Here is a 13752-nt window from a genome sequence, read left to right as displayed (position 1 = left end):
CCTCCGGTGGGGCACCCCCAGGCTCCCCGTGGCACCGGGAGCCCCGGGAGCCCCGCTGCGGGCAGCGGGACGGTGGCGGGTGCCGCGGCGGGGCCGGGGCGGCGGCGGGGCCATGAGGATTCAATTAGGGCCGAGCGCGGGGGACTCGGCTCGGAAATGGCCCGTCTGGGCGTTGACAGCCCGGCCCCCGCCCAAGATGAACGAGCCCCGGATTAAAGCGCGGAGGGGTGACAGGGGCACCTGAGCTGGGAGGGGGCTGGGGCGGCTGCAGGAGGATGGGGGGACCCCGCATTTGGCACGGCCACGGGGCCACTGAACGGCCGGGAGGGGGTCCCCGGTGAGGACGTGGCACCAGGGACCATCCCTACACCTGGCTGGGGACACCTCGAGCAATGTGTGGCGGCAGAGGGTGCCAGCAGAGTGGGGGCACTCCGGGGGTCCTGCGGGACTCTGCCATGCGTGGGATTGAAGGGAAGGGGGGGACACACGCCCCTGTCATCCCGCAGGACCCCGAGGGGGCCCGAACGTCGCAGCGAGCGCGGCGCGGGGCTCGGGGGATCGATGGCCGCGCGGGTCACCGCTGCCATTAACCCCGGCGAGGCAGCGCCCCGAGGTTAATTAAAAAGTGAAGTGCAACGAAACGCGGCGGCGGCAGCGGGGGGTGACAGCGGTGATGGGGCCTGACAGCGGCAGGGGACGGTGGGGGTGGCACTCGTACGGGCCGCGGGCACGGTGGGTGCTCCAGGGGACACCGCCAGCAGGGGCTGTCACACTGGCACGGCGCACGGGGGAGGGCAGGTGGCACTAGGAGTGTCCCCGTGTCACACGTGCCGCCTGGCAGAGCCGGGTAGGAGGAAGAAGAGGCGTCGCAGAGGAAGCCCCATCCTTCCTCCTCCTCCCACCCCAGCGCTATTCTTAGCCCCGGTCTGTCCGTCTGTCCTGCATCCTCCCCGCCTGGCGGGGTCCGGCCCTGCGCCCCGCGAGACCTTCGGGGTGGGACAACAGGGGGACCCCAAGCGAGGACACCCCCGCGGGGACCCTGTCCCTGTCCGGGCCTCGCTCCCCGCCCCCAGCAGCCACCGTAACTTTAGACCCGACAGCTGCTCCGCGCCCGCCGCCTGCAGCCCCCGCAGCCCCCGCATGGCCCACGGCACGGCACGACAACACCGGGTGTCCCCATTCCCGGAGGGTTGCAGGAGGGGTCTCTGCTCCCCCGAGGATGGGGCGAGAAGAGGGACATGGAGCCCCTGGTGCCCATCTTGCTGTGGGCAGAGGTGGTGGCACTTGGCACCCTCGGGATGTGGGCAGGGAGGTGGCACATGGCGCCCATCCCGTGACGGCTGTGTCACCCCACCGCAGAGACCTCGGCGCCACTGCCTGTGCCTGTGTGTCCCCAGGACGTGTCTCCGGCTTTGGGGATGCGGGGCCAGAGCCCCAGCGGCTTTGGGGACCGCGGGATGTCCCCGGCAGGGGCTGCGCGGTGCCCGCGGTGACCGAGCCCGTGGTGACCCCGCGTGGCGGGACCCTCGCGGCGGGGCGGGCACGGCGGGGTCAGCAGCGGCGCATTCCTGCTCCCGCGGGGCGATCCGGTTACCGGCCGGCCCAGCGCCGGCCCCGGCCCCGGCCCCGCCATTAATCTTCCCGGGTGCCCTTTGGAATTTGCCGCCCGAGGCCCCGGGGGGGTCCGGGGGGTGCAGGAAGAGCGGGAGGATGGATGAGGATGAGGATGGGATGACGTGGAGATGGGGATGGAACGGACACAGGGATGGGGATGGGGATGGGATGAGACGGGGATGGGGAGGGAGCAGAGCCCGGTTCACCCCTCCAAGAGCACCCCCTTGTCCCGCTGGGCTCCCCCACTTCTCTCCAGCCCCGGTGCCGCCGTCAGAGCCGCGGGATGATGGCGGCACGGCCCCTCCCTGCAGATCGCATGCAATTATCCGGCAGACGGAGACGCGGCCTTGCAATAACGCGCCCAAATTGTTTTAGGGATCAGGGGACTGGTGGGCGACAGCCGTGGCAGAACACGCCCTCCCTCCCCACAGGCTCTGGGGACAGTCCCCAGCCTCTTCTCCGCTGTGGAACCCCGGTATCGACACCGGCACGGCCGTGATGGGGGCTCAGACCTGCCGGTATAGCCGGGACCCCCCGGTACCGGGGTCTGAGCGGGGTTTGGGGGCTTGAGCAGCTCCCGGGGCTCCGGCTGTATCCCTGCCCGTGGCGAGGGGGCCGGGAGCGCCGTCCTGCTGGTAACGGAGCCGCCGGCCCCGTGGGACGAAGGGTTTCCTGCGAGGAAGGTGGGACAGGGAGGGGAAGACAATAAACCCCAGGAAATGCTGGGAATAGCGGAGGGAACGGCCGTGCCGGCAGCGCTGGGCCCGGACGGAAGCCTCGGGGCGCTGGGGGCAGCCAGACAGGAGCGGAGAGAGCGTCCCAAGCCCTGGCACATGGGCTGGGCTGCCGTGGGTACTTCCAATCTTTTGAAAGTGATTTGCCCCAAATCCCAACCCCGGGGTTGTCCACATCCCGTTATACCATGGGGAGCCAGGGGAGATGGGTGGGAGATGTCCATCCTGACGGTGCCACGGGGCTCCAGTGAGCCCTTGCCCTGCCCAGGCAGGTCCCAAGTGAAGGTGGGCTCAGTGGGAGCCCCTTGCCAGGCTGTGGCTGTGGGCATAGGGGCACCAAACCCCCGTGCTGGGTGATTTATGGCTGGGAAGCACCGGCACTGACAGGCCGGGTCAAACCCGCCAGGAAACACTGACTTAAAGGGTGGAACAATGGAGGGATGGTGAGTGCCACCTCACTGGGACACACGGGGCACCAGGGACCCCATGGTGGCACTGGAATGCACACTGTGGCACTGGCACCCACACTGTGGCACTGGCACCCACAGTGTGGCACTGCCACCCACACCATGGCACCAGGACCCACATCGTGGCATTGGGATCCACACCAGGGGTGGCACTGGCACCATGGCACCCTTGCTGTGGCACCAACACCGTGGCACCAGCATCCACGTCAGGGCAGCAGCACCCAAACCACAGACCCTTGGGAACAGGCTGGCACCCCCCGAGGGCACCCACATCTGCCCTCTGTGCCCACCTGTACCCCATGTGTGCGTCCCCTGTGCACTGCATGTCCCATCCCTTATGCCATCCTATATCCCATATCCATATCCCATCCCATGTCCCATCCCTTATCCCATCCTATATCTCATATCCATATCGCATCCCATACCCCATCCTATATCTCATATCCATATCCCATCCCTTATCCCATATCCCATCCCATATCCCATCCTATATCCCATATCCATATCCCATCCCTTATCCCATCCTATGTCCCATATCCCATATTTCATTCATATCCCATCCCTTGTCCCAATCTATATCCCACATCCCACACCCCATATCCCATGTTCCACATCCCATGTCCCATATCCCATATCCCATGCCCCACATCCCACACATGTCCAATCCCATCCCACATCCCACATCCCATATCCCACATCCCATATCCCATATCACATGCCCCATATCCCACCCTAGCCCGTGGCAGACGCCCCGGTACCGGCGCCCCCTCCCCGCGCTCCCCCGCCGCCGATCCGCTCCGTGCGGGCAGCCCGGGGGGGCGCGGGGGGGCTGCGGCCGCCACACAAAGGCTCGGAGGAAACTCCGGCGGCCAAAATAACCCGGGAGACGTGGAGAGGTGCCTTGAAAATAACCCGGTGCCAAAATAACCCGGGGGACGTGGAAAGGTGCCTTGAGCCCGCTCCCACGACCCCACCGCCCCTCGCACTCGTGCCAACCGGGGCTGCCGGTGCCCGGTGGCCCTTTCGCCGGTGACACTCGCCCTGCCAGCACCGAGCAGCCGGGACTGCGCCTCCAGGCTCCCGGGGATGCCCGTGGCACCGGCTGGGTGCCACAAGTGCTCCATCACCATCGCGGCTGCTCCGAGCAACCCCGGGGGTGCCCCCGGCGGCTGCGGGGGGTGTTGGGGTCCCGGGGGCGGCGCTTTCCCAGGCCCTGCCGTGACCCCTCTGTCCGCAGGAAGGTGCCCCCCCTTCCCAGGCCGGCGGGCATCCCGGTGCCAGTGCCGGTGCCCACATCCTCAGGAAACGGCACCTCAGGAAATGGGGGGGGGGGCTGGGGTTGGGGGGGGGCTCAGCGTGGGCCCGTCAGAACCCCCCGGCGTCATTTGGAGCCGCTCAGGCGGTGACAGGAATTAAATTGCGTTTGGATTTTTCTCATCAGCCTCATCCCGGCGCTTCGTTCCAGGGAACGTCCCTGCGCTGGGGAGGCGGCTCATTCCCGTCGTGACAGCTCATTCCCGTCGTGACAGCTCATTCCTGTCGTGACAGCCGCGTGCCCGTGCCGCTGGGCACGGAGGGGATGGCATGGGATGGGCACCACAGGGGGTGGGTGGTGGCTGTGTGCTGCCCTGCGGTGGGAGGTCAGGATGTGGGACAACACCGTGTCACACGTGTCCCCACGGTGCCCACCCAGCCCATGGCAGTGCCCACACGTTCCAGGGGGCCGGGCATGGTCCCTCACCCGGCCATGGGGTGTGAGGGTGCCGGGGCTCCTCTGTCCCTGTCGCGGCTGCGCGGAGCCGGTGCTGCCGGAGCACGGCGGGGACGGTGCAGCCGCGGGGGGGCTCAGCAGCCCGGGGTCCCCAGGGGAGGGGGTGAGCGGGACCCCCAGAGTGAGAGCCCATGGGGCTCGTGGGTTTTCCGGGGTTTTAGAGGGGGCCCGGTGAGGGGCAGGGGTGGGCAGTGCTTGGGGACATGGCATAGGAGGGAGGGGCGATGCTGTGCCCCCCTCCCCGGGCTGTGCTGTGCCCCCAGTGCCCCCCACAAGGCACAGGAGGGCTGTGGGTGGGGGGCGGGGGGACTGAGGGGTCTCTCTGTGGGGTCCCTCCCACAGACCCCTCCCAGCACTGCCCCTGCGGCCCCCCTGGCACATCCCTGCGACACCATGGGTGGGTCCCTTCACCTCTCACCCCGCACCCGAGCCCTGGCACCCTCCAGGCTGGGGGTGCCACCATCCCCAGAGGGGCTCCTGGGGGTCCCACAGAGCCAAGGAGCTCTGAAGGGTCCCGTCCCCCTGCTCGCGTGGATCCATCCATGCCATGCCCAAATACTCTCGGGCAGAGCTGGGGACCCCCGACAGCCCCCCAGGTTAAGGACAGGGGGCTGGGGGCTCAGGTTTCCCTCTCTGCCGGGCTGGAGCCGGGGGCCATTAGCCCCCTCGGAGCATGACGGGCCAGGGGGGACATCAAAGTGCCTTCAGCTCCACGGCGCCTCGGGGCTACGGGAACACCCCCCCAGAACCTGCCCCTGCCCCGCTGGATCCCCCAGCCCCCATGTCCCCCCCTCCCCGGGGCAGCCCCCGTGGGCGCTGGGGCCAGGCCGTGGGCGGGGGGCTCATTTACCAACGTCAGCCCCGCAGTTGGTTTGAATTAGGCTCCTCCGGGGCCGCCGCTGATAAGGGAGGGGGTGCAGGGCTGGTGGGGGGCTCCGGGGGGCTTCCTGCTCTGCCGTCTGTAACTGGCTGCCAGAGCCGCTGCTGACAGACGCAGGGACAGCCCCCGCCATCCGTCCGTCCCTCCGTCCCTCCGTCCGTCCATCCATCCACCTACACGCCCACTCCCCCACAGGCAGCCCCCGTTTGGACCCCCGTCCTGCACCCCCAGCCCTGTTTGGGATCCCCATCGTGCTCCTCCACTCCTCCACACTGCAGCCCCAGCCCTCTGGTGCCATTTGGGATCTCTGTCCCACACCTCCAGCCCTGCATCCCGATTTAGGATCCCCCACCCATCCTTCTGCTCCCATTAGGGACCCCCATCCTGCACCCCCACCCTTCCAACCTCGGCTGGGACCCCAGACTTGCACCCCAATCCCTGTGGCCCCATTTAGAACTCCCATCCTGCTCCCCCACACCTCCAGCCTTTTTTGGGACACCCATCCCATACCCCAAACCCTCTGTCCCTGCTCGGGACTCCCACCTTGCACCCCAAAGCCTCCAGCCCTACTGAACCCCCCATCCTGCTCCCCCAGTCCTATTTGGGACCCCCATTCCACAACCCCGCCCGTCTCTCTCCGGTTGGGACCCCAATCCTGCACCCACCACCTCATTTGGAACCCCCATTGCACCCAGCCCCAGCTGGGATCCCCACGCCCGCATGGCCTCGCAGCCCCCGCGTTTCCCCTCGTCCTTGTGGGGGTTTTGGGCAGGCGAGCCCGGCCGGCCCCGCCCGGTGAGCGATGGCCGACAGCTGGGCCGGGCCGGGCCGTAACCGGATCCGCCGGCGGCGGCGGCGGCGCGGGGGTTCCGGCGCGGGGACCGAGGATGAAGGACGAGCCACGGCGCCCCCGGTGCCACATCCATCCCGCTGGGTCCGGGACCGTGCCCAGCACAGGATGGGACACCCGGTTCGGGGACGAGGATGGAGGGGACATCCCCGACAGCCGCCCGGCACAGCCCGGCACCGGCACCGCCATACCGGGAGCACGGAGCGGGGTCAGCGCCGCGCGGTTTTGAGCCCTCCGCAGCCGCGTTCCCGGGATCACCGGGATTACCGGGATCGCCGGGATCCGGCACCTGTTCCGCCCGCGGCCGTGGGTCCCGGCCCCACCCCAGGGACACCGCCGCTCCCGGGACCCCCCCGCCCGCAGCTGTGCCCGTGGTGCGGCGGGAGGATCCAGATGGCGGAATATTGGCCCGGGCTAATTAGGGCGGCGCGGGGCTCCCCGTTCCCCCGGCAATCAAAGGGCCCATGGCTTCATTAAGGCTCATTATGGGGGCGGGGGGCCGGACACGCGGCAGGCAGCCGTGACGGGACCGGGATGGGACGGGATCGGTGTCGGGATCGCTGCGCGGGGCTGAGGGGCTGCGAGACCCCCCCCCCGGCACGGCGGGGGAATGGGGACGGGGGGGCTGCACAGCCCCACCGCACACAGTGCACCCCCAGCACCCCACGACTCAGCCCCCCATGGGTGCAGCCCATCCAGGGGTCACTGAGTCCCCAGTGCAGCCCCTGGAGCTGCTGGAGCAGAGGGGACCCTCCTGAGACCCCCCCCAGTCGCCCTCAGACAAAGCAGGGACTCAAGGGGGCTTTTCCACAGTTTTATTCCAAAAATAAATTCGAAGAGGGGTATAAGTTATGGGGTGGGGGGCAGGAGCAGGGCTGCATTGGGGGGCAGTGCCCACCCCCTGCCCCTACCTCCTCTTGTCCTTGATGCTGTAGTGCAGCAGGAGGGGCGCAGGCTGTGGGGCAAGGGGGGGGTCAGGGCTGGGGGATTCCAGCCAAGGACCCCCCCTTGGGGCAGAGACCCCAGATCCCAGCCCAGGGAATCCTCCCAGACAGGGACCCTCCTATTCCAGCCCATGACCCCAAACCCCAGCCCAGGACTCCCTCCTAGGGCAGGGATCCCAAATCTCAGTCCAGGGACGCCCCAATCCCAGTCCATGACCCCAAATCCCAGCCCAAGATCCCCTTGAGGCAGAGACCCCAACCCCCAGCCCATAAGTCCCCTAGTACAGAGACCCCAATCTCAGCCCAGGGACTCCCCTGGGGCTGCACCCCAAACTGGGCCAACTCCTTTGGGGACCCCCCCATTGCCTGACCCATGCAGGGGCCAGGGGCCCCCCAGATCACCACTGCAGCCCTTGACATTAAAGATCCTCAATCCCCCAACCCCACACTGCCCCAAGGCACCCCCAGAGGGTCACCCCACCACCCCCCCACGGGGTGAACCCCAAAATCAGAGGCTGCCATCCCTCATGATGGATGCACACCTTGCCAAACCACCGTGAGAGCCAGAGCTGCTTCATTGTCATGTGGTCGGGGAGGGGTTCATTGTCAAACAGGATCTGCACCTGCACAGAGGGGCTGCATCAGGGGGGGCCAGGACACCTCTGAGGGCTGGCACCCCCCCCGGGACCCCCACTCACGTGCTGCAGGGACAGCCCCAGCCGGTGGCACAGGACCCTCCGCAGGTGTCGGATCTGGGCCCTCACCGAGCACCTCACGTATTTCTGCTGTGAGGGGCAGAGAGAGTTCGGGGACTGTGGGGGTCTCCAGGGACCCCACACACCCCCGGCAGGGCCAGGGTGACAGCTGGGGGTCAGGGCTGGGGTCTGCAGGGATCCCCACTCACCTGCAGCATGGCCTTGCTCTTGTCCTTGCTGGAGCTGTGGCGGGAAGAGAAAGGAACATGTGTCCAGGGTCTCACGTGTCAGGGGCCGTGCCCAGTGTCCCCTGTGTCCCCTCCCCACCCCACTGAGGGGCTGCAGCCCCCCTGGACTCACCTCAGTTTCTCCAGGCAGAGCGAGACGTGCTCGTCGTAGCGGAAATAGTGAGCGCGCGAGTGGTCAAAGGTGCTGTAGGGGAGCCCCATGGGGTCACCCCCCACCGTGTCTGGGGACACAGGTGGCACCGTCAGCCCCCTGTGCCCCCGACACCCCCAGCACCGTGGCTGGCTGCCCCCTGTACCCCCCCGTGCCCCCCTGTCCCACCGTCACCGCTGGGCTGCGTCACCCGGTCGAGGCCTCGGGACTGGTAGAACTCCCGGATCCGCTTCTCCTCACCTGCAGGGGACAAGTGGCTCAGGGACACACCTGGGCCCAGCTGGCCCTGAGGACAGTCCCTGGCTGTCCTCCCACCATGTCCCCATCCCTTTTTCTCTCCCTGTTCATATCCCCATTCCTGTCCCTATCCCCATGTCCCCCGTACTGTGCTGCAGGCCATGTCCCCTGAGCCCCCCCCACCCGTGTCCCCTGTGTCCCCTTACTGTGCTGCAGGCCGGGCACCAGCTTGTAGACGATGTCCTGCATGACCCTGTCCAGTTTGAGGTTGAGCAGCGGCTGCGTCTCGTGGATCTTGGTGTTGCACATGGGGCAGTACTTGCTGGTCTGCAGGTACTTCACGATGCAGCTCTTGCAGACTGGGGACAAGGACAGGTGTGGGAGGACAAGGACAGGTGTGGGAGGGGTGGCACTGCACCCCCAGAGCCCCCCCAAGCCCCCCAGGCAGGTGGGGACACTCACAGGTGTGCAGGCACTCGGTGATGGTGGTGGCGTCGATGAAGTACCCGGCGCACAGGAAACACACGATGTGCTCGTTCAGCTCCTTCATCTTCACCTTCACTTCCTCCTGGGGGGGACACAGCACTGTCACCCGGAGCATGCCAAGACCACCCTCACCTGTCACCTGGAGACCCCCGAGACCCCTCTCATCCTTCACCTGGAACCGCGTACCCCAAGGAGTTTCTCCTGCCATTCCCTTAAGATGCTAAAAGAATGGGATTTTGGGGAGTTGCACCTCTTGTTTTGCTTTAATATGCCAGAAAACAGATTCTGAGGGGCTGGACACCCTGGTCTTGCCAAAATATGTCAGAAAACGGGATTTTGCAGGGATTGCCCCCTGTCTTCCGTTATTACACCTGAAAATGGGATTTTGAGAGGCTGGCCTCACTATCTTAATTTAATATGCCAGAAAATGAGATTCTGGGGGGGCATGCCTGCTGTTTGCTCTTATTATGGCAGAAAACAGGATTTGGGGAGGCTGTGCCTCCTGTCTTCCATTATTATGGCAAAACACAGGATTTTGGGGTGCTGCACCCCTTGTATTGCCTTAACATGCCAGAACACAGGACTGGCCAGTCTGTATTCCATTATTACGCTAGAAAACGGGATTTGAAGTGGGCTGGATACGCTGTTTTGCCTTAGTATATCAGAAAATGGGATTTTGGGGGTCCGGGGACACCCCCAGCCCAGTGCCTGCCCCGATCCCTGGCCACGCCCCCTTTCCCAGGCCCCGCCTTCCCGCACCGCCCTTCGGTCTCACAGCGCCCCCCAGCGGCAACGCCACGGCACCTCCCGTCCCCTCCCGAGCTGGCCCCCGGTGTCGCCGCCACCGCCTCCTCCCGGTGCCTCCCGCCTTCCCGGTACGGCCGCTCGCCTCGTTCCGCAGCGGGTCCATCTTGTAGACGGCCTGGAGCTGGTTCCGCAGCCGCATGGCGATGGCCATCGGGCCCCCCTGAGGAGGCGACGCCATCTTAGAGCCGCCTCCGCCTGTGGCCTCGCGCACTTCCGTGTTCGGGGCGGGGCCGCGGCGAGCGGCGGGACTACAACTCCTAGCGTGCCCCGCGAGTCTGGAGTCGCGGCGGGCGGCGCAAGCTCGGCCCTGTGCTGATCCTTCCCCGAGACCCACGGGGAGAAGCCTGGGATCCCGAGACTCCCCGACCTCGCCCGTGAGGGGGACCCGCCGCGAGCCGCCGCCACCGGACCCGCCGTGTTTAGGGGAGGGCGTTCCCAACGCTGGCCAATAGCGAGAGGGCGCGCTCTTGACGGACAGCAGCGGCCGCCAATCAGAGAGGGCTCTGCGTGCGTGTGGTGCTGCGGAACGCCGCCAGAAGGCAGCAGAGCAACGCGGGGGAACAGGAGGGAAGGGGGGGCGGGCAGCGGGAGTGCGGGGGGCCCGGGGGGGAACCGGGGGCTGAGGGGGTTTGAGGGAGTCTGAGGGGGACTGAGGGGGCCCGAGGAGATCTGAGGAGATCTGAGGGGATCCGAGGGAGTCTGAGGGGGCCTGAGGGGGTCTGAGGGGGTCTGAGGGGGTTTGAGGGGATCTGAGGGGGTCTGAGGGGGTCTGAGGGGATCTGAGCGGTCTGGAGGCTACGAAGGGGACAAGGAGTTCGGGGTACACGCAGGGGACTCTGGGGGGTGGATTTGGGGGGTCCGTGGGGTACAGGAGATCTGGGGGGGCTCAGGGGGTCTGGGAAGATTCGGGAGGGGACACCGGGGCGTCCCGACGGGGGCACAGCGTGAACGGCGGCGGCGAGGGCAGGGCTGGGCTCAGGGATGCAGCGGCACCGGCAGGGTCGGGGTGTTTGCCCTGGCATTTCGGTGTACCGGGACCCTTCGGGGTGCAGGGGTTCAGGCAGGGTTGGGGTGCGGGGGTGTCGCTGGGGTACCAGAATGGTACAGTTTGGGGTGTCGCGCTGCTGTTGGTGCTGATATTTGGGGTGTCTGGTGCTGCCGTGCTGGCAGGGTCGAAGTGCTGGCAGTTCGGGGTGTCGGGTGCTGGGTGCTGCAGTTTGGGGTGCTGACGGTTTGGGGTGCCGAGGTGCTGACAATTTGGGGTGCCGGGGTGCTGCACTTTGGGGTGCTGGTAGTTTGGGGTGCCGAGGTGCTGACAATTTGGGGTGCCAGCGGAGCAGCCCGCGGCCCCACCCGGCGCAGCCGGAGCCACGCTAATGAAGGTTTGGCTCAGGGGAAGCAGCGGCCGCGCTAATGCGGAGCCGAGCCGAGCCCCCCACGGCTCCTCACGGACTGTGCCACCCCCCGGACCCCAGACCGGACGGCGGGGAAGGCTGGTCCGTGTCAGGGAGTGGCAGCGGGCAGAGGAGCACGGCGGGACCCCCGAGCAGGGGCTGGCACCCCCCACCGCAGCATGGAGCTCCTGGCACACAGCCGCGCTGCCAGCCCTGCTCCGGCACCGGCTCCGCACGGGCTGCCACGGCCAGGGACCGTGCGGGTTTGGGGCTCCTGGATGCGTCCCGGTCATTGTCATGGTCCTGGTCCGGGGTACGGGTCACAGCACTTACTCCACCCCTCAGCTCCCTCAGTGTGCCCAGTCCAGCCGCGCTGTCCCCGCTGCCCTACCGGAGCGTCTCAGCAACGAGCCCCGGTGACCCCGGTGCCAGCCCCTCGTCCCGGGCGGCGCACGGTGTGTGGCCGAGCCCCGGGACCAACACGAGCCTCTCCCGGTGCCGGGGCGCCGGCGGGCAGAGGCTCCGGACTGGCCCCCGCCCCGCCGCCCGCCCACCCCTGCCCGCGCCTCCGGGGAGGCGAGAGCGCGGCGGGGCCGGTGACCCCCGGCTGGGGAGGGTCCGGTCCCATCTGTACCTGCCAGGAGCCATCCGGGGAGGGGCGGGGGTCACAGCGGGGCCAGCGCGGCCCCACGGCGGGGCAGCATCGCTTTCTGAGAACCGGCACCGCACCCGGCACCGGCACCGCGTGTCCCGGCCGGGCGAGGAGCGGGCTCTGCGGGGGGCTCTGGCGTGGGCCCCGCGGGACCGAGGGCGGAGAGCCCGTCCCGGGGCTGGGGTCCGGCAGCCGGTCCTCTCGGAGCCGCCCCCGCCAGGCGAGGCCGTGGATCCATCTCGCCGTTAATAATTGATGGCGGGAGCCGCCGGGGCTGCGCGGGGCTGCGGGGCCGAGGCTTTTAGCTCAGCCCTGCTCAGATATTCAGCTCCATTTCCGCGGCACGGCCGGGGCGGCTCCTTCTGGGAAGCGCTGCCGGGAGCTTTCCCGGCCGGAGCCCTCGCTGGGGCTGAGAGAGGCTGGGCTGAGGCTGGACACACTCATGGCCGCTGTGGTGCGGCGTTAGCTCCCCCCTCCATCCCGTCAGGTGAATAGGGACCCCCCCAAGGGAGGCAGGGAACCCCTGAGGCAGACAGGTGTCCCTGTTAGATCAGGCAGGGTGAATAGGGGTCCCCTATTAACCCCTCTGGGGTGGGCAGGGGTCCCTGTTAGATCAGGCAGGGTGAATAGGGGTCCCCTATTAATCCCCCTGGGGTGGGCAGGGGTCCCTATAGGGCAGCGGGGGCTGGGTGTTCATGGACTGAGTTCCTGCCTAATGCACCGAGTACATCTGCAAAATCCAATTAACCTTTGATAACGAGGCCCTGAGCGACGTGGCCGTCAGCGGCCACCAGCCACCGGCACACTGTGGCCCCCGACGGGCACCAGCCCTCCAGGATGGGCAGCACCTGCAGCCCCTAGGCAGGGCAGAGCCCCCAAAAAACCCCGGCTGGTGTCAGACCCTGGGATGGTGAGGGTGGGGTACCTTGAGGGTACCCCTGAGGGCGTGGGAGAGGGAACCGGTGTGCCCAGCCATGTGTCCGGTGCCTCCTGGGCACTGCTCCCACTGACCAGAGGGGCTGGAGCTGCCTGTCCTGCCGCCCGAGCGGGGAGGGGGGTGCTGTGTGTGCCCCCCGCTCCCACAGCACCCCCCTGCCCCCTGCTCCATCCCTCATCCCCCACCGAACGCCCGGGGGCTCTCAGCTCCCGCTCCGCTGGCATCCATCCCCTCTGCAGCCCCCAGCCCAGACTGTGCCCCCCCAGCCCTTCCGACCCTGCTCCCAGACCACGGCGCTGGGGTCCCCAGAGGGTTTGAGGGGGGTGGCCCGTGCTACACCCCCAGTCCGGACCCGCAGTCCCCCCTGTCCCCCGCCGCAGGGGCCGCAGCCTGGCGGTGCCCGGGGGGAGCAGCCCCCCCAGCAGCCGCTGTTGGCGTCACCGTGCAGCCCACGCACCCATGTGGCACCCGGCTCCTCCCCGAGGACACCGCGCAGACGCCGAGGGCCACCACCGTGACGTCCGAGCGGGCGACACGGCCGTCGGGTCCGCGGGCAGCCCGCGGGGGCCATCGCACGACCCCATCCCAACCCCACAGCGGTCCCATCCCGACTCCATCCCATCCCCATGCCGGCCCCATCCATCCTCATGCCAGCGCTCCCGCCGTGCCAGCCGGGTCGGGGTGGGCACCGCGCCCACCGGCTGCTGCCGCCTCACCCCGCGCACCCCGTCCGGGTGCCGGCGCCCACGGCGGGCGGGCGGCGGGGGGCACCGGGAGTGTTTCATGCGGTTAAGAAGTGTCTGATTGAGGCAGGAGGCGCCAGCAGCTCCCCCGGGAGCCGCAAGCCAAGGACTGGAGGACCAAATGCAGGCTAAAGTAATCCAA

General features: G+C 68.0%; 1 protein-coding gene across 2 annotated transcripts; it reads right to left on the bottom strand.

Moving 5' to 3' along the window:
- Positions 1-7116: 7116 nt before the first annotated feature.
- PCGF1 (polycomb group ring finger 1) lies at positions 7117-10127 on the bottom strand. 2 transcript variants are annotated; one of them, XM_054514556.1, is made up of 9 exons: positions 9967-10127; positions 9054-9159; positions 8798-8950; positions 8523-8594; positions 8316-8424; positions 8165-8198; positions 7959-8072; positions 7803-7883; positions 7117-7271 (listed from the first exon to the last, which is right to left on the bottom strand). In XM_054514556.1, the coding sequence occupies exons 1-9, from the start codon at positions 10060-10062 to the stop codon at positions 7224-7226; spliced, it is 813 nt and encodes a 270-aa protein (XP_054370531.1). In that variant the 5' UTR covers positions 10063-10127; the 3' UTR covers positions 7117-7223. The 2 variants fall into 2 exon arrangements, with proteins under 2 accessions (XP_054370531.1, XP_036238851.1); XM_036382958.2 differs by having other exon boundaries at positions 7959-8045.
- Positions 10128-13752: the final 3625 nt, after the last annotated feature.

Source organism: Molothrus ater, chromosome 4 (assembly GCF_012460135.2).
Source record: "Molothrus ater isolate BHLD 08-10-18 breed brown headed cowbird chromosome 4, BPBGC_Mater_1.1, whole genome shotgun sequence".
NCBI lineage: Eukaryota > Metazoa > Chordata > Aves > Passeriformes > Icteridae > Molothrus > Molothrus ater.
This window is presented reverse-complemented; position numbering and strand designations above follow the sequence as displayed.

Bases quoted from the DNA above. Each gene is read 5' to 3' on its own strand.
- PCGF1 (XM_054514556.1), bottom strand. From the start codon at position 10,062: ATGGCGTCGCCTCCTCAGGGGGGCCCGATGGCCATCGCCATGCGGCTG. The intron at 8,595-8,797 runs GTAAGGGGACAC...TGTCCCCTGCAG, and splicing joins GGTGCCCGGCCTGCAGCACA to GTGAGGAGAAGCGGATCCGG. The intron at 8,425-8,522 runs GTGGGACAGGGG...CTGTGTCCCCAG, and splicing joins GACGCAGCCCAGCGGTGACG to ACACGGTGGGGGGTGACCCC.